This window comes from Oncorhynchus keta, chromosome 5, assembly GCF_023373465.1.
Source record: "Oncorhynchus keta strain PuntledgeMale-10-30-2019 chromosome 5, Oket_V2, whole genome shotgun sequence".
NCBI lineage: Eukaryota > Metazoa > Chordata > Actinopteri > Salmoniformes > Salmonidae > Oncorhynchus > Oncorhynchus keta.
In genome coordinates, this window is record NC_068425.1 from 25833870 (window position 1) to 25856796 (window position 22927).

The following is a 22927-nucleotide window of genomic DNA, read 5'->3' on the forward strand; positions in this document are numbered from 1 at the left end:
CAACATTTTGTGTTCCTCGTCTCCACATGAATCCTTAATACTTAACTTTTGTTACCAGCTCTGTTGTTGTCATTTGAATTTGCCTGTAGGGTGTTACAATCATTATCATATCTAGTTCTGCTGATTTCTTAATGCATTTAGAAGGCTATAAGGACAGTTCTTCCCTAAACCGCCTCAGGGAATGTCATGGTACCAGTTTATGATTAGTTAATATATCAGTCCACCTCCTGATGCCACCATGTGTACATAACAAGTTCAGTACTAATCTCTCTCTCTCTCTCTCTCTCTCTCTCTCTCTCTCTCTCTCTCTCTCTCTCTCTCTCTGTCTCTCTCTCTCTCTCTGTCTCTCTCTCTCTCTCTCTCTCTCTCTCTCTCTCTCTCTCTCTCTCTCTCTGTCTCTCTGTCTCTCTCTCTCTCTCTCTCTCTCTCTCTCTCTCTCTCTCTCTCTCTCTCTCTCTCTCTCTCTCTCTCTCTCTCTCTCTCTCTCTCTCTCTCTCTCTCTCTGTCTCTGTCTCATTCTCTCTCTCTCTCTCTCTCTCTCTCTCTCTCTCTCTCTCTCTCTCTCTCTCTCTCTCTCTCTCTCTCTCTCTCTCTCTCTCTCTCTCTCTCTCTCTCTCTCTCTCTCTCTCTCTCTCTGTCTCTGTCTCTGTCTCTCTCTCTCTCTCTCTCTCTCTCTCTCTCTCTCTCTCTCTCTCTCTCTCTCTCTCTCTCTCTCTCTCTCTCTCTCTCTCTCTCTCTCTCTCTCTCTCTCTCTCTGTCTCTCTCTCTCTCTCTCTCTCTCTCTCTCTCTCTCTCTCTCTCTCTCTCTCTCTCTCTCTCTCTCTCTGTCTCTCTCTCTCTCTCTCTCTCTCTCTCTCTCTCTCTCTCTCTCTCTCTCTCTCTCTCTCTCTCTCTCTGTCTCTCTGTCTCTCTCTCTCTCTCTCTCTCTCTCTCTCTCTCTCTCTCTCTCTCTCTCTCTCTCTCTCTCTCTCTCTCTCTCTCTCTCTCTCTCTCTCTCTCTCTCTCTCTCTCTCTCTCTCTCTCTCTCTCTCTCTCTCTCTCTCTCTCTCTCTCTCTAGGTGTTCACCAGGTATGGGAAGTGTTACATGTTCAACGCAGCGGAGGAGGGGAAGACGCTGCGGACCACCATGAAGGGAGGGACGGGGAACGGCCTGGAGATTATGCTGGACATCCAGCAGGACGAGTACCTACCCGTGTGGGGCGACACAGGTAGGCCCAACTACACCATACCTGACCCTCTCCATCCAAGTCACAATGTATCCATGTAGGGGGTGTTCAATCTGACTGTGTGGAGTTGACGACTGGTGTCCCCCAAGGTTATATTCTATGTCCTGTGCTTTTCACCATTTATATAAATTCTGCCCAAAATGTATTGACTTGCTGTCAAGTCAGGATGTGCTTTTCCTTTCAGATTTGGAAGCGATGCCATTCCTTTATCAGTTTCCTCACAATTTGTTGTACAAAGTGGAAAAAGCCATGTGAGTTGTGAGATAGTCTTGTGTAGGAGGGATCTTGCTGCCTAACATGTTAGCTGCCCAATGAGCCTCATTGAAAGCCTTGCTCACGTCTCAACCTGCGTGGAAGTGAAGACAGGGGAGTTGTTGAAGCACAGCATCAAGCCAAGTCATGGGCCCTCTAGCAGATAGACTATATTTACTATCCATATATAGAACATGTATCATGCTGTTTATTTTCCCCAATCAATTCTCCACATGTTCTTCTCAGATTAGCAGTGGGACACATAGGCTTCTCCTCAGCTGTCCCTTCCCATCACTGGTGTGTTTAAGTCTGTTGTGATGAGGCAGAGGCTAAATCGCTATACAGAGGGGCATCTAGAAGCACAGTGAGAGTGTAGACCTCTTTGTAGAGTCTCCTAGTGGGATGGAGGGCCCTGGATGGTGCCCTTGTTTATCCCTCTGTGCCTGTATGGATTAATTAGCACACAACAAGCTGGCTCAGTCCTGTCAGCAGATAACAGGGGGCTCAGAACTTCCTACTCACAGCTTCCTCCTCACTGCTTCCACCTCAGAGAAGCAGGGCCTCAGTGCCTTTAAAGACTTAAATCAAGACCATTGGCTCCTAAGCAGAGGCACCGGACACACTGGACACACCAGACAAACCGGACACAGTGGACATACCGGACATATTAGACACACTGGACACACCAGACAAACCGGACACAACGGTCATACCGGACATATTAGACACACTGGACACACCAGACAAACCGGACACAACGGACATATTAGACACACTGGACACACCAGACAAACCGGACACAACGGACATATTAGACACACTGGACACACCAGACAAACCGGACACAAAGGACATACCGGACATATTAGACATATTAGACACACTGGGCACACCAGACAAACCGGACACAACGGTCATACCGGACATATTAGACACACTGGGCACACCAGACAAACCGGACACAACGGTCATACCGGACATATTAGACACACTGGATACACCAGACAAACCGGACACAAAGGACATACCGGACATATTAGACATATTAGACACACTGGGCACACCAGACAAACCGGACACAACGGTCATACCGGACATATTAGACACACTGGACACACCAGACAAACCGGACACAACGGACATATTAGACACACTGGACACACCAGACAAACCGGACACAACGGACATATTAGACACACTGGACACACCAGACAAACCGGACACAACGGACATATTAGACACACTGGACACACCAGACAAACCGGACACAACGGACATACCGGACATATTAGACACACTGGACACACCAGACAAACCGGACACAACGGACATATTAGACACACTGGACACACCAGACAAACCGGACACAACGGACATATTAGACACACTGGACACACCAGACAAACCGGACACAACGGACATACCGGACATATTAGACATATTAGACACACTGGACACACCAGACAAACCGGACACAACGGACATATTAGACACACTGGACACACCAGACAAACCGGACACAACGGACATACCGGACATATTAGACATATTAGACACACTGGACACACCAGACAAACCGGACACAACGGACATACCGGACATATTAGACATATTAGACACACTGGACACACCAGACAAACCGGACACAACGGACATATTAGACACACTGGACACACCAGACAAACCGGACACAACGGACATACCGGACATATTAGACATATTGGACACACTGGACACACCAGACAAACCGGACACAACGGACATACCGGAAATATTAGACATATTGAACACACTGGACACACCAGACAAACCGGACACAACGGACATACCGGAAATATTAGACATATTAGACACACTGGACACACCAGACAAACCGGACACAATGGACATACCGGACATATTAGACATATTAGACACACTGGACACACCAGACAAACCGGACACAACGGACATACCGGACATATTAGACACACTGGACACACCAGACAAACCGGACACAACGGACATATTAGACACACCAGACAAACCGGACACAACGGACATACCGGACATATTAGACATATTAGACACACTGGGCACACCAGACAAACCGGACACAACGGACATATTAGACATATTAGACACACTGGGCACACCAGACAAACCGGACATACCGGACAAATTAGACATGTTAGACACACTGGACACACCAGACAAACCGGACACAACGGGCATATTAGACATATTAGACACACTGGGCACACCAGACAAACCGGACATACCGGACATACCGGACATATTAGACATATTAGACACACTGGGCACACCAGACAAACCGGACACAACGGACATACCGGACATATTAGACATATTAGACAAACCGGACACAATGGACATACCAGACATATTAGACATATTAGACAAACCGGACACAACGGACATACCGGACATATTAGACACACTAGGCACACCAGACAAACCGGACACAACGGACAAACCAGACATATTAGACATATTAGACAAACCGGACACAACGGACATACCGGACATATTAGACATATTAGACACACTGGACAAACCAGACAAACCGGACACAACGGACATACCGGACATATTAGACACACTAGGCACACCAGACAAACAGGACACAACGGACAAACCGGACATATTAGACATATTAGACACACTGGACAAACCGGACACAACGGACATACCGGACATATTAGACACACTAGGCACACCAGACAAACCGGACACAACGGACAAACCAGACATATTAGACATATTAGACAAACCGGACACAACGGACATACCGGACATATTAGACACACTGGACACACCAGACAAACTGGACATACCGGACATATTAGACATATTAGACACACTGGACACACCAGACAAACCGGACACAACGGACATACCGAACATATTAGACATATTAGACACACTGGACAAACCAGACAAACCGGACACAACGGACATACCGGACATATTAGACATATTAGACACACTGGACAAACCAGACAAACCGGACACAACGGACATACCGGACATATTAGACATATTAGACACACTGGACACACCAGACAAACCGAACATACCGGACATATTAGACATATTAGACACACTGGACACACCAGACAAACTGGACATACCGGACATATTAGACATATTAGACACACTGGACACACCAGACAAACCGGACACAACGGACATACTGGACATATTAGACATATTAGACACACTGGACACAGCAGACAAACCGGACACAACGGACATATTAGACATATTAGACACACTGGACACACCAGACAAACCGGACACAACGGACATATTAGACATATTAGACACACTGGTCACACCAGACAAACCGGACACAACGGACATACCGGACATATTAGACATATTAGACAAACCGGACACAACGGACATATTAGACATATTAGACACACTGGGCACACCAGACAAACCGGACACAAGGGACATACCGGACATATTAGACATATTACACACACTGGGCACACCAGACAAACCGGACACAATGGACATACCGGACATATTAGACATATTAGACACATTTGACACACTGGATACACCAGACAAACCGGACACAACGGACATACCGGACATATTAGACATATTAGACACACTGGGCACACCAGACAAACCGGACACAATGGACATACCGGACATATTAGACACACTTGACACACTGGATACACCAGACAAACCGGACACAACGGACATACCGGACATATTAGACATATTAGACACACTGGGCACACCAGACAAACCGGACACGACGGACATACCGGACATATTAGACACACTGGACACACCAGACAAACCGGACACAACGGACATATTAGACACACTGGACACACCAGACAAACCGGACACAACGGACATATTAGACACACTGGACACACCAGACAAACCGGACACAACGGACATACCGGACATATTAGACACACTGGACACACCAGACAAACCGGACACAACGGACATATTAGACACACTGGACACACCAGACAAACCGGATATATTAGACATATTAGACACACCAGACAAACCGGACACAACGGACATACCGGACATATTAGACATATTAGACACACTGGACACACCAGACAAACCGGACACAACGGACATACCGGACATATTAGACATATTAGACACACTGGACACACCAGACAAACAGGACACAACGGACATACCGGACATATTAGACATATTAGACACACTGGACACAACAGACATACCGGATATATTAGACATATTAGACACACCAGACAAACCGGACACAACGGACATACCGGACATATTAGACATATTAGACACACTGGACACACCAGACAATCCGGACACAACAGACATACCGGACATATTAGACATATTAGACACACTGGACACACCAGACAAACAGGACACAACGGACATATTAGACATATTAGACACACTGGGCACACCAGACAAACCGGACACAACGGACATACCGGACATATTAGACATATTAGACAAACCGGACACAACGGACATATTAGACATATTAGACACACTGGGCACACCAGACAAACCGGACACAACGGACATACCGGACATATTAGACATATTAGACACACTGGACACACCAGACAAACAGGACACAACGGACATATTAGACATATTAGACACACTGGGCACACCAGACAAACCGGACACAACGGACATACCGGACATATTAGACATATTAGACAAACCGGACACAACGGACATATTAGACATATTAGACACACTGGGCACACCAGACAAACCGGACACAACGGACATACCGGACATATTAGACATATTACACACACTGGGCACACCAGACAAACCGGACACAATGGACATACCAGACATATTAGACATATTAGACACACTTGACACACTGGATACACCAGACAAACCGGACACAACGGACATACCGGACATATTAGACATATTAGACACACTGGACACACCAGACAAACCGGACACAATGGACATACCGGACATATTAGACATATTAGACACACTTGACACACTGGATACACCAGACAAACCGGACACAAAGGACATACCGGACATATTAGACATATTAGACACACTGGGCACACCAGACAAACCGGACACAACGGACATACCGGACATATTAGACACACTGGACACACCAGACACAACGGACATATTAGACACACTGGACACACCAGACAATCCGGACACAACGGACATATTAGACACACTGGACACACCAGACAAACCGGACATACCGGACATATTAGACACACTGGACACACCAGACAAACCGGATATATTAGACATATTAGACACACCAGACAAACCGGACACAAAGGACATACCGGACATATTAGACATATTAGACACACTGGAAACAACATACATACCGGATATATTAGACATATTAGACACACCAGACAAACCGGACACAACGGACATACCGGACATATTAGACATATTAGACACACTGGACACACCAGACAAACCGGACACAACGGACATACCGGACATATTAGACATATTAGACACACTGGACAAACCAGACAAACCGGACACAACGGACATACCGGACATATTAGACACACTGGACACACCAGACAAACAGGACACAACGGACATACCGGACATATTAGACACACTGGACACACCAGACAAACAGGACACAACGGACATACTGGACATATTAGACACACTGGACACACCAGACAAACCGGACACAACGGACATACCGGACATATTAGACACACTGGACACACCAGACAAACAGGACACAACGGACATACCGGACATATTAGACACACTGGACACACCAGACAAACAGGACACAACGGACATACCGGACATATTAGACACACTGGACACACCAGACAAACAGGACACGACGGACATACCGGACATATTAGACACACTGGACACACCAGACAAACAGGACACAACGGACATACCGGACATATTAGACACACTGGACACACCAGACAAACAGGACACAATGGACATACCGGACATATTAGACACACTGGACACACCAGACAAACAGGACACAACGGACATATTAGACATATTAGACATATTAGACACACTGGACACACCAGACAAACCGGACACAATGGACATACCGGACATATTAGACACACTGGACACAACAGACATACCGGACATATTAGACATATTAGACACACTGGACACACCAGACAAACCGGACACAATGGACATACTGGACATATTAGACACACTGGACACACCAGACAAACCGGACACAACGGACATACTGGACATATTAGACATATTAGACACACTGGACACAGCAGACAAACCGGACACAACGGACATATTAGACATATTGGACACACCAGACAAACCGGACACAACGGACATATTAGACATATTAGACACACTGGTCACACCAGACAAACCGGACACAACGGACATACCGGACATATTAGACATATTAGACAAACCGGACACAACGGACATATTAGACATATTAGACACACTGGGCACACCAGACAAACCGGACACAAGGGACATACCGGACATATTAGACATATTACACACACTGGGCACACCAGACAAACCGGACACAATGGACATACCGGACATATTAGACATATTAGACACATTTGACACACTGGATACACCAGACAAACCGGACACAACGGACATACCGGACATATTAGACATATTAGACACACTGGGCACACCAGACAAACCGGACACAATGGACATACCGGACATATTAGACACATTTGACACACTGGATACACCAGACAAACCGGACACAACGGACATACCGGACATATTAGACATATTAGACACACTGGGCACACCAGACAAACCGGACACGACGGACATACCGGACATATTAGACACACTGGACACACCAGACAAACCGGACACAACGGACATATTAGACACACTGGACACACCAGACAAACCGGACACAACGGACATATTAGACACACTGGACACACCAGACAAACCGGACACAACGGACATACCGGACATATTAGACACACTGGACACACCAGACAAACCGGACACAACGGACATATTAGACACACTGGACACACCAGACAAACCGGATATATTAGACATATTAGACACACCAGACAAACCGGACACAACGGACATACCGGACATATTAGACATATTAGACACACTGGACACACCAGACAAACCGGACACAACGGACATACCGGACATATTAGACATATTAGACACACTGGACACACCAGACAAACAGGACACAACGGACATACCGGACATATTAGACACACTGGACACAACAGACATACCGGATATATTAGACATATTAGACACACCAGACAAACCGGACACAACGGACATACCGGACATATTAGACATATTAGACACACTGGACACACCAGACAATCCGGACACAACAGACATACCGGACATATTAGACATATTAGACACACTGGACACACCAGACAAACAGGACACAACGGACATATTAGACATATTAGACACACTGGGCACACCAGACAAACCGGACACAACGGACATACCGGACATATTAGACATATTAGACAAACCGGACACAACGGACATATTAGACATATTAGACACACTGGGCACACCAGACAAACCGGACACAACGGACATACCGGACATATTAGACATATTAGACACACTGGACACACCAGACAAACAGGACACAACGGACATATTAGACATATTAGACACACTGGGCACACCAGACAAACCGGACACAACGGACATACCGGACATATTAGACATATTAGACAAACCGGACACAACGGACACATTAGACATATTAGACACACTGGGCACACCAGACAAACCGGACACAACGGACATACCGGACATATTAGACATATTAGACACACTGGACACACCAGACAAACAGGACACAACGGACATATTAGACATATTACACACACTGGGCACACCAGACAAACCGGACACAATGGACATACCAGACATATTAGACATATTACACACACTGGGCACACCAGACAAACCGGACACAATGGACATACCAGACATATTAGACATATTAGACACACTTGACACACTGGATACACCAGACAAACCGGACACAACGGACATACCGGACATATTAGACATATTAGACACACTGGACACACCAGACAAACCGGACACAATGGACATACCGGACATATTAGACATATTAGACACACTTGACACACTGGATACACCAGACAAACCGGACACAAAGGACATACCGGACATATTAGACATATTAGACACACTGGGCACACCAGACAAACCGGACACAATGGACATACCGGACATATTAGACACACTGGACACACCAGACAAACCGGACACAACGGACATATTAGACACACTGGACACACCAGACAATCCGGACACAACGGACATATTAGACACACTGGACACACCAGACAAACCGGACATATTAGACACACTGGACACACCAGACAAACCGGATATATTAGACATATTAGACACACCAGACAAACCGGACACAACGGACATACCGGACATATTAGACATATTAGACACACTGGACACAACATACATACCGGATATATTAGACATATTAGACACACCAGACAAACCGGACACAACGGACATACCGGACATATTAGACATATTAGACACACTGGACACACCAGACAAACCGGACACAACGGACATACCGGACATATTAGACATATTAGACACACTGGACAAACCAGACAAACCGGACACAACGGACATACCGGACATATTAGACACACTGGACACACCAGACAAACAGGACACAACGGACATACCGGACATATTAGACACACTGGACACACCAGACAAACAGGACACAACGGACATACCGGACATATTAGACACACTGGACACACCAGACAAACCGGACACAACGGACATACCGGACATATTAGACACACTGGACACACCAGACAAACAGGACACAACGGACATACCGGACATATTAGACACACTGGACACACCAGACAAACAGGACACAACGGACATACCGGACATATTAGACACACTGGACACACCAGACAAACAGGACACAACGGACATACCGGACATATTAGACACACTGGACACACCAGACAAACAGGACACAACGGACATACCGGACATATTAGACACACTGGACACACCAGACAAACAGGACACAACGGACATACCGGACATATTAGACACACTGGACACACCAGACAAACAGGACACAACGGACATATTAGACATATTAGACATATTAGACACACTGGACACACCAGACAAACCGGACACAATGGACATACCGGACATATTAGACACACTGGACACAACAGACATACCGGACATATTAGACATATTAGACACACTGGACACACCAGACAAACCGGACACAATGGACATACTAGACATATTAGACATTGCCTGGTTCACCAATTACTTTGCAGACAGAGTTCAGTGTGTCAAATCGGAGGGCATGCTGTCCGGTCCTCTGGCAGTCTCTATGGGGGTGCCACAGGGTTCAATTCTCGGGCCGACTCTTTTCTCTGTATATATCAATGATGTTGCTCTTGCTGCGGGCGATTCCCTGATCCACCTCTACGCAGACGACACCATTCTATATACTTTCGGCCCGTCATTGGACACTGTGCTATCAAACCTCCAAACGAGCTTCAATGCCATACAGCACTCCTTCCGTGGCCTCCAACTGCTCTTAAACGCGAGTAAAACCAAATGCATGCTTTTCAACCGATCGCTGCCTGCACCCGCATGCCCGACTAGCATCACCACCCTGGATGGTTCCGACCTTGAATATGTGGACATCTATAAGTACCTAGGTGTCTGGCTAGACTGCAAACTCTCCTTCCAGACTCACATCAAACATCTCCAATCAAAAATCAAATCAAGAGTCGGCTTTCTATTCCGCAACAAAGCCTCCTTCACTCACGCTGCCAAGCTTACCCTAGTAAAACTGACTATCCTACCGATCCTCGACTTCGGCGATGTCATCTACAAAATGGCTTCCAACACTCTACTCAGCAAACTGGATGCAGTCTATCACAGTGCCATCCGTTTTGTCACTAAAGCACCTTATACCACCCACCACTGCGACTTGTATGCTCTAGTCGGCTGGCCCTCACTACATATTCGCCGCCAGACCCACTGGCTCCAGGTCATCTACAAGTCCATGCTAGGTAAAGCTCCGCCTTATCTCAGTTCACTGGTCACGATGGCAACACCCATCCGTAGCACGCGCTCCAGCAGGTGTATCTCACTGATCATCCCTAAAGCCAACACCTCATTTGGCCGCCTTTCGTTCCAGTACTCTGCTGCCTGTGACTGGAACGAATTGCAAAAATCGCTGAAGTTGGAGACTTTTATCTCCCTTACCAACTTCAAACATCAGCTATCCGAGCAGCTAACCGATCGCTGCAGCTGTACATAGTCTATAGGTAAATAGCTCACCCATTTTCACCTACCTCATTCCCATACTGTTTTTATACTGTTTTTATTTATTTACTTTTCTGCTCTTTTGCACACCAATATCTCTACCTGTACATGACCATCTGATCATTTATCACTCCAGTGTTAATCTGCAAAATTGTATTATTCGCCTACCTCCTCATGCCTTTTGCACACATTGTATATAGACTGCCCATTTTTTCTACTGTGTTATTGACTTGCTAATTGTTTACTCCATGTGTAACTCTGTGTTGTCTGTTCACACTGCTATGCTTTATCTTGGCCAGGTCGCAGTTGCAAATGAGAACTTGTTCTCAACTAGCCTACCTGGTTAAATAAAGGTGAAATAAATAAAAAATAAAAAAATTAGACACACTGGACACACCAGACAAACCGGACACAATGGACATACTGGACATATTAGACATATTAGACACACTGGACACACCAGACAAACCGGACACAACGGACATACCGGACATATTAGACACACTGGACACACCAGACAAACCGGACATATTAGACACACTGGACACACCAGACAAACCGGACACAATGGACATACCGGACATATTAGACACACTAGACACAACAGACAAACCGGACACAACGGACATATTAGACACACTGGACACACCAGACAAACCGGACACAATGGACATACCGGACATATTAGACACACTGGACACAACAGACATACCGGACATATTAGACATATTAGACACACTGGACACACCAGACAAACAGGACACAACGGACATATTAGACATATTAGACACACTGGACACACCAGACAAACCGGACACAATGGACATATTAGACATATTAGACACACTGGACACACCAGACTAACCGGACACAATGGACATACTGGACATATTAGACATATTAGACACACTGGACACACCAGACAAACCGGACACAATGGACATATTAGACACACTGGACACACCAGACAAACAGGACACAACGGACATATTAGACATATTAGACACACTGGACACACCAGACAAACCGGACACAATGGACATACTGGACATATTAGACATATTAGACACACTGGACACACCAGACAAACAGGACACAACGGACATATTAGACATATTAGACACACTGGACACACCAGACAAACCGGACACAATGGACATACTGGACATATTAGACATATTAGACACACTGGACACACCAGACAAACCGGACACAATGGACATACCGGACATATTAGACATATTAGACACACTAGACAAACCGGACACAACGGACATACCGGACATATTAGACACACTGGACACACGGAACAGGGCTCCTACCTCAGCCTTTCTATTATTTTTCTCCCCCCCCTATTTCTCTCCACCCCTCCTCTCACCCTCTTCTCTCTCTCCACCCCTCCTCTCACCCTCTCCTCTCTGTCTTCCTGGCAAAGGCCTGCAGTCAATCAGAGCTGCATCGTCTCCATGGTCAGGTTTGTGGCTAACTGCGTCCTGGGAGCTTTAGAGGCTAGAGAGGCAGCTTGTTTTGCTGCCATACTGTCATGTCTGGACTCACAGGAGTTAGTTTGTAGTACATAGGAAGTGGACAGTATCAGGATAGAACCATGGAGGAAGAGGGGGTGTTGACATTTGGCATGGGATGTTTATTGATCTGAAGAAGGGAACTCTTGTATTTTTGGTTCCTGGGTATTTTACTGTCAGCTAGGGGTAGTCAAAATCCACAGTTTCCTGGGCCCAGTTTTTAAAAAGTTATCTATCTAGATTTTTGCTATTGGATAGGATTAAATGCATAGAAATGGAATGAATAGAATTGGCCTCATTCAAGTCAATGATTTGTCTGTTCAATTAATTATATTTCTATGCATTTAATCCTATCCGATAGGTCAAAATCCAGATAATAAAAAAAATACTGGGCCGTGTTCTTCATCTTGATTGGATGAGCATCAACAGGAGCACAGTACAGATGTAGGATTGTAATTTGAGCCAGTTTTCTACAGCAGGAAATGATCTTGCAGCAACAGAAAAAGCAAAGTATTATGTAGATTAGAATTAATTGACTTCTTTGTCGGGGTTGATACATTTTTTTGTAAGGGCAAATCAAGTCTGACATTTTAAAGTGGAAATGACAAACTTTAGAAGCCCTTTTAAACATTGAATATACTAAAAGTTTACATTTCCTACTGTGCAACAAAAGAGTGATCAAATGAAGATCCTACATCTGTAGTGTAAAGTCATTTTTGTCTTTTTTATTTATATTAATTAGACTAGATTGATTTGTTAAAATTATGACAACAATCACTTTATTAGTCATTATTAACGTACACAACCCAACCCATTTGCTATTACACTTAACTACAGATGTGCTATCTTAATTTGATCACCAGTGTAGGTGTGTGCGGTGTTTTAGAAATAGATATGCAGTTGCCTAGATACACTGCAACTCACATTGGCATCAGGATTGCTCGGTGGAAGAAATAATGAGAGCTTCAGATTGTCTCTATCATTTCCTCTCATACATTAGCTGTATTCGAGGGGCTGATCTCTCAAGTGCATCTTAAATATCAAGTGGAATTCAATGACGACTTGTCAAGTCATTAGGACCTCATCGAAGTCATTTTCTCCAATCATTTACTTTTACAAACATTTGAATAACTTTCATGTGAATTTAAAGGGAGATTTGCTGCAGTCGCTGTGCTAACCTCCAGCTCCATTTCTCCACTGTGTGTCTGATGAAACTCATTGGCTTCACCCCAAATGGCACCCTATTCCCTGTACAGTACACTACTTTGGGCCCTGCTCAAAAGTAGTGCACGATAAAGGGAATCGGGTGCCGTTTGGGACTCAGCCGTGGCACTTGACCTCTGGCTTCTCCAATACCACACACTTTGTTATTGTTCACTGTCCTCAGACAGGAACACGTAACATATGGAAAGTATGCACATAGCTGCTATTGATTTCAACCTAAGGTTTTGCCCAGGGTGCATAATACAGTGTCAACACTTACTACAACCACCTTTCACAGTATTAACAGGCTTCCTCTGTTGTTTGCAATCAATGTATTCCTTTTTTCGCTGTACTTTCTTAAATCCTTATCGAACACAATGCGATCTTGGCCGTGTTTGTGTGGGATGTTGTATGGATTGTCCCTGTCTGCAAGAGAGGTCAACTGAAGTTCAGATTAGAAAGTGGAAGAGCCAGGCGAGTTTTCTCACTCTTCTCTTGATCTGAAGACTTGTTATCTCATTCTGCCGTTGGGTTAACTACTGAATTTTTGCAGGAGTGGGGAGTTAAACACTTAGCATTTCACATCGGACTGTGAGGTTATCAACCATTATTGGGCATAGACAACAGCACAAAACATGGTACAACCATTATTGGGCATAGACAACAGCACAAAACATGGTACAACCATTATTGGGCATAGACAACAGCACAAAACATGGTACAACCATTATTGGGCATAGACAACAGCACAAAGGGCAAGAAGGTAGAGACGACAATATATCACGCAAAGCAGCCACAACTGTCAGCAAGAGTGTGCATGATTGAGTCTTTGAATGAAGAGATGGAGATAAAACAGTCCAGTTTGTGTGTTTGTTGCAGCTTGTTCCAGTCGCTAGCTGCAGGGAACTGAAAAGACAAGCGACCTATTGATGTGTGTGCTGGCTGAAAGGGTGTTGTATGTGGAGGATTTATTTACATCCCTGTTAGTGGGCATTTCTCCTTTGCCAAGATAATCCATCCTCCTGACAGGTGTGGCATATCAAGAAGCTGATTAAAAAGCATGATCATTGCACAGGTGCACCTTGTACAGGGGACAATAAAAGGCCACTCTAAAATGTGCAGTTTTGTCACTCAACACAATACCACCGATGTCCAACCGGCCTCACAACTGCAGACCCTGTGTAACCATGCCAGCCCAGGACCTCTACATCTGGCTTCTTCACCAGCGGGATCACCTGAGACCAGCCACCCAGACTGCTGATGAAACTGTGGGTTTGCACAACCGAAGACATTCTGCAAAAACTGTCAGAAACTGTCTCAGGGAAGCTCATCTGCGTGCTTGTCATCCTCACCAGGGTCTTGACCTGACTGCAGTTTGGCATCGTAACTGACTTCAGTGGTAAATGCTCACCTTCGATGGCCACTAGCACACTGGAGAAGTGTGCTCTTCACGGATGAATCCCGGTTTCAACTATACCGGGCAGATGGCAGACAGTGTGTGGGCAAGCGGGTTACTGATGTCAACGTTGTGAACAGAGTGCATCATGGTGGCCATGGGGTTATGCTATGGGCAGGCATAAGCTATGGACAATGAACACAAATGCATTTTATCGATGGATTGAATGCACAGAGATACTGTGAGGAGATCCTGAGGCCCATTGTCGTGCCATTCATCCGCCGCCATCATCTCATGTTTCAGGATGATAATGCACAGCCCCATGTTGCAAGGATCTGTACATAATACCTGGAATCTGAAAATGCCCACCTGTTTCTTGTTTAGGTTTTAGTTGGGCTATTTAAGCCGGTATGCCCGCCTGCTCTTTGTGCTGGCTTATTTTTCCTCTGTTCATGTTTGTGGTTGTGCGATTTCCTTTGTTTTCCTCTTGACTGGTTGGGCCCTGGATTTGGGCCGGTCTTATATTTGCGCCTGGTGTTTTGGCGTGACCATTTTCCCTGCGCCGGAATAAAACATTGTTCTTTACCCTCTGCTTCCTGCACCTGACTCCGCACCCACTATGCATAGAGTGCATGACACCTGTATACACACCAGACATGTCACCCACTGAGCAGGTTTGGGATGCTCTGGATCGACGTGTACTACAGCATGTCCATATCCCCCCAATATCCAGCAACTTTGCAAAGCCATTGAAGAGGAGTGGAACAGCGTTCCACAGGACACAATCAACAACCTGATCAACTCTATGTGAAGGAGATGTGTCGCGCTGCATGAGGCAAATGGTGGTCACACCAGATACTGACTGGTTTTCTGATCCACTTCCCTAATCTATTTTTTAAGGTAGATGCATATCAGTATTCCTAGCCATGTGAAATCCATAGATTAGGGTCTAATGAATTTAATTCAAATGACAGATTTTCTTATATGAACTGTAACTCAGTAAAATCTTTGAAATTATTGCATTATAGGTTTGTATTTTATTTGATTACACGAGACTAACAGTGCTTTAAATGTTTTCTTTTACCTGAAATGGTCTTGATCAAACATACAGTTGAAGTCGGAAGTTTACATACACTTAGGTTGGAGTCATTAATTAAAACACGTTTTTAAACCACTCCACAAATTTCTTGTTAACAAACTATAGTTTTGGCAAGTCGGTTAGGACATCTACTTTGTGCATGACACAAGTCATGTTTCCAAAAACTGTTTACAGACAGATTATTTCACTTATAATTCACTGTATCACAATACCAGTGGGTCAGAAGTTTACATACACTAAGTTGACTGTGCCTTTAAACAGCTTGGAAAATTCCAGAAAATGATGTCATAGCTTTAGAAGCTTCTGATAGGCGAATTTACATCATTTGAGTCAATTGGATGTGTACCTGTGGATTTATTTCAAGGCCTACCTTCAAACTCAGTGCCTCTTTGCTTGACATCATGGGAAAATCAAAAGAAATCAGCCAAGACCTCAGAAAAAAAATTGTAGACCTCCACAAGTCTGGTTCATCCTGGGAGCAATTTCCAAACACCTGAAGGGACCATGTTCATCTGTTCAAACAATAGTACGCAAGTATAAACACCATGGGACCACACAGCCTTCATACCTCTCAGGAAGGAGACGCGTTCTGTCTCCTGGAGTGCAAATCATCCTACAGTAAAACGAGTCCTACATTAACATAACCTGAAAGGCCGCTCACGAAGCAGAAGCCACTGCTCCAAAACTGCCATAAAAAAGCTACGGTTTGCAACTGCACATGGGAACAAAGATCGTACTTTTTGGAGAAATAGAAATGCTTGGCCATAATGACCATCGTTATGTTTGGAGGAAAAAGGGAGAGGCTTGCAAGCCGAAGAACACCATCCCAACCGAGAAGCATCGGGGGGCAGCATCATGTTGTGGGGGTGTTTTGCTGCAGGAGGGACTGGTGCACTTCACTAAATAGATGTCATCATGAATAAGTAAAATTATGTGGATATATTGAAGCAACATCTCAAGACATCAGTCAGGAAGTTAAAGCTTGGTCACAAATGTGTCTTCCAAATGGACAATGACCCCAAGCATACTTCCAAAGTTGTGGCAAAATGGCTTAAGGACAACAAAGTCAAGGTATTGGAGTGGCCATCACAAAGCCCTGACCTCAATCCTATAGAAAATATGTGGTGTCGTGTCTTTGGCATCATTAAACTGAAGAGGAATCTTTATCAAAGATTCTCTGTAATTAGTATTACGTGATTAAACTTATTAATCATGTAAATGTAATTACAGTGCCTTGCGAAAGTATTCGGCCCCCTTGAACTTTGCGACCTTTTGCCACATTTCAGGCTTCAAACATAAAGATATAAAACTGTATTGTTTTGTGAAGAATCAACAACAAGTGGGACACAATCATGAAGTGGAACGACATTTATTGGATATTTCAAACTTTTTTAACAAATCAAAAACTGAAAAATTGGGCGTGCAAAATTATTCAGCGCCCTTAAGTTAATACTTTGTAGCGCCACCTTTTGCTGCGATTACAGCTGTAAGTCGCCTGGGGTATGTCTCTATCAGTTTTGCACATCGAGAGACTGAAATTTTTTCCCATTCCTCCTTGCAAAACAGCTCGAGCTCAGTGAGGTTGGATGGAGAGCAGTTGTGAACAGCAGTTTTCAGTTCTTTCCACAGATTCTCGATTGGATTCAGGTCTGGACTTTGACTTGGCCATTCTAACACCTGGATATGTTTATTTTTTAACCATTCCATTGTAGATTTTGCTTTATGTTTTGGAGCATTGTCTTGTTGGAAGACAAATCTCCATCCCAGTCTCAGGTCTTTTGCAGACTCCATCAGGTTTTCTTCCAGAATGGTCCTGTATTTGGCTCCATCCATCTTCCCATCAATTTTAACCATCTTCCCTGTCCCTGCTGAAGAAAAGCAGGCCCAAACCATGATGCTGCCACCACCATGTTTGACAGTGGGGATGGTGTGTTCAGGGTGATGAGCTGTGTTGCTTTTACGCCAAACATAACGTTTTGCATTGTTGCCAAAAAGTTCAATTTCGGTTTCATCTGACCAGAGCACCTTCTTCCACATGTTTGGTGTGTCTTCCAGGTGGCTTGTGGCAAACTTTAAACGACACTTTTTATGGATATCTTTAAGAAATGGCTTTCTTCTTGCCACTCTTCCATAAAGGCCAGATTTGTGCAATATACGAATGATTGTTGTCCTATGGACAGAGTCTCCCACCTCAGCTGTAGATCTCTGCAGTTCATCCATAGTTATCATTATCGCTTGCACAGTGCTCCTTGGGATGTTTAAAGCTTGGGAAATATTTTTGTATCCAAATCCGGCTTTAAACTTCTTCACAACAGTATCTCGGACCTGCCTGGTGTGTTCCTTGTTCTTCATGATGCTCTCTGCGCTTTTAACGGACCTCTGAGACTATCACAGTGCAGGTGCATTTATACAGAGACTTGATTACACACAGGTGGATTGTATTTATCATCATTAGTCATTTAGGTCAACATTGGATCATTCAGAGATCCTCACTGAACTTCTGGAGAGAGTTTGCTGCACTGAAAGTAAAGGGGCTGAATAATTTTGCACGCCCAATTTTTCAGTTTTTGATTTGTTAAAAAAGTTTGAAATATCCAATAAATGTCGTTCCACTTCATGATTGTGTCCCACTTGTTGTTGATTATTCACAAAAAAATACAATTTTATATCTTTATGTTTGAAGCCTGAAATGTGGCAAAAGCTCGCAAAGTTCAAGGGGGCCAAATACTTTCGCAAGGCACTGTAACTAGGAAGTCTAGGCACCAAGGAAAATATTCAGATTACAAAGTTAGAATTTTCCTAATATAACTTTCAGATATTTTAATATCTGATCAATAAGTCTTCTAATTAATGAATTATTCTTTACCTCACATTAGTCTCATTCCAAATGTCTTAAATTGTTATCTGCACGAACCCAGTCTTCACTATGAGTCATCCATATATCAACTGTCTTAAATTATTTATTTACTAAGTAATTAATTAATCACAGAAATGCACACAAACAAACAATGTACATATGGTTACAAGGAAATGATAGGGGAATGTGCCCTAGTGGGCTAAACCGGCATGGCGGCTTGGTGGACAAAAGACTGAGGGGCGCGAAAGATAAAAGTCACTACAAAGTTGATAATTATAACAATTGAAATGCTAATCCTTTGCACATGAACACTCACTCATTCGGTAATAATTGCAATCAGTATATTTATTTACGCTCAGTGTGTCACGTGATCTCTGTTGGAATCGTCTTTCTTTCTGTTGGAAGTTCATCCGCCCGTCTTTCGTGGTTAGAATGGATACTTCAGAGTCCCATTCAGAAATGTTGTATTTGGATAGATGTCTCGGCGGTTGTCGTTCTTCGCGTTCAATGATGCCGAATTCCTAGCTGCAGACTAAAAATGAATATCAAATACTTCTTCTTATTCTGTCGATATCGATAGTCTAAGAGTTTAACCACGTGGAATGGTTAAAAGATTCAGCAATCTACTTAAACCTTATTTCCCTCTGTGATAGAGGTACTGGTCTGGTATCAAACCTTGGCCCTCTCGTTATCGAGGTAAGCTGGTCTGAAGTGGGAAAACCCAGGTGGGGGTTTTATTCGGAACATAGAAAAGGGCTGTCCCATGACGCCAGGTCCTAACTGTCCTCATGGGCGGTCCTCTGATTTAGTTCAACTCCAAAGGGAATTGGAGTTTCCTTCTTTAAACAGCCTAAAATCACATTACATAATTTCACAAATAGTTTCATCTTTATTCATTCATTTTATCATAACGGAGACTCTTGTATAAACATGGTTATGGTAATGTGGCTGTATTGTCTCTCATGAGTTTCACAAAACTGTACCAAACGGACCAGTTCGTAACTGGATTCTTCACCGATCTTTTATACCTTCTCCAGAACCTGAATATTGTTTGGTTGTCAACTTCTGTGAGCTGGATGAAATTCCTTTGTTCTCTCTATGAAAACTCACTCTCTCTATATACTGTCTGGCCATGAGGCAGGATTCTCCTCCAGGAATTTACGACCTGAGGTCGCAGCAGCCTGGATGTAGGAAAGACAGAGAGAGGGGGATGTTGCAGAGGGAGGGGGAATAGTGCTCGCTGTACCCAAAGAGGGCAATGTCATGACAGTGGGCAGAACTGAAAAAGTGTGTGCGAGCAAGGAGGCCTACAAACCTGACTCAGTTACACCATCTCTGTCAGGAGGAATGGGCCAAAATTGACCCAACTTATTATGAGAAGCTTGTGGAAGGCTACCTGAGACATTTGACCCAAGTCAAACCATTTAAAGGCAATGCTACCAAATACTAATTGAGTGTATGTAAACTTCTGACCCACTGGGAATGTGATGAAAGAAAATAAAAGCTGAAATAAATCATTCTCTCTACTATTATTCTGACATTTCACATTCTTAAAATAAAGTGGTGATCCTAACTGACCTAAGATGGAATTTTTACTAGGATTAAATGTCAGGAATAGTGAAAAACTGAGTTTAAATGTATTTGGCTAAGATGTATATAACTTTCCAACCTCAACTGTACCAGGAGTCATGTAGAGCTATCTAAGCATCAAAGCATTAAGATGGGTTGTTTATATGTACTAAACAAAGGGAAACACTCACCTTTGTAATTCATAATGTGCTATGAAAGTAGCCAGGTAGATCTTCGGTGAAGGTTTTGCTTATATAACAGGATTAAGTTGAAATTGTTCTGAGGGATATTATAGAGTATCCCCAGGCAGCTCATTATCTCACCTTTAAAACAATGAGTGAATGTTCACTTCCTCCCTGTCACCTACTTCAATTGGTTCAGCTATTTCCAGCATCCCACCACTACCAAATCTGTTCCAAAGTATTCCCACGCATAGAGAGTCTACAGAACATTGCTCTTTCCATGACATGAACTGACCAGGTGAATCCAGGTGAAAGCTATGATCCCTTATTGAAGTCACCTGTTAAATCCACTTCAATCAGTGTAGATGAAGGGGAGGAGACCGGTTAAAGAAGGATTTTTAAGACTTGAGACAATTGAGACATGGATTGTGTATGTGGACCTTTCAGAGGGTGAATGGGCAAGACTAAATATTTAAGTGCCATAGAACGGGGTATGGTAGTAGCTGCCAGGCGGACCGGTTTGAGTGTGTCAAGAAATACAGCTCTGCTGGGTTTTTCATGCTCAACAGTTTCCCGTGTGTATCAAGAATGGTCCACCACCCAAAGGACATCCAGCCAACTTGACACAACTGTCGGAAGCATTGGAGTCAACGTGGGCCAGCAACCCTGTGGAACGCTTTCGACACCTTGAAGAGTCCATGCCCTGACGAATTGAGGCTGTTCTGAGGGCAAAAGTGGGTGCAACTCAATATTAGGAAGGTGTTCCTAATGCTCTGTACACTCAGTGTATGTGATCGTATACAGCCTCATAGTAATTGAGTTAACATTGATACACACACTCTCATGACTCCATCCTGACTCCCATCTGAAGCGTTGGATACTGTATGAGAGTATAGATTAACCACGGCCTTCATTTGTAACCATGAAAGAGAAATCCTTAACTTTGATTTCTCTCTCATCTTTTCACAGACAAGCCAGGACAAATTTCTCCACCTCTTTCTCTCTCTATAACGCTCCATCCCTTTCTCGCTCCATGTTCTTTCTCCCCATTCCCTCATGCTGCTATATCTTTCTCCTTCTCTCTGTTTTCCCTTTCTCTGTCTCTTCGATTTGATTCTGATTCTCCATTGAGTTGTTTAGACTCTGATTCCTCATTGAGTTGTTCAGATTCTGATTCCCTATTGAGTTGTTTAG

At 44.1% G+C, this 22927-nt stretch overlaps 1 protein-coding gene across 3 annotated transcripts in view; it reads left to right on the forward strand.

The window, feature by feature from the left end:
- Nucleotides 1-22927, forward strand: part of LOC118374090 (acid-sensing ion channel 2) — a 558305-nt gene that overhangs the window by 498804 nt on the left and 36574 nt on the right. For all 3 annotated transcript variants that reach the window (XM_052519271.1, XM_052519270.1, XM_052519269.1), the window contains one exon: nucleotides 1059-1209. In XM_052519271.1, coding sequence (XP_052375231.1) covers nucleotides 1059-1209 — 151 coding nt within the window. The remainder of the gene's footprint in view (nucleotides 1-1058; nucleotides 1210-22927) is intronic.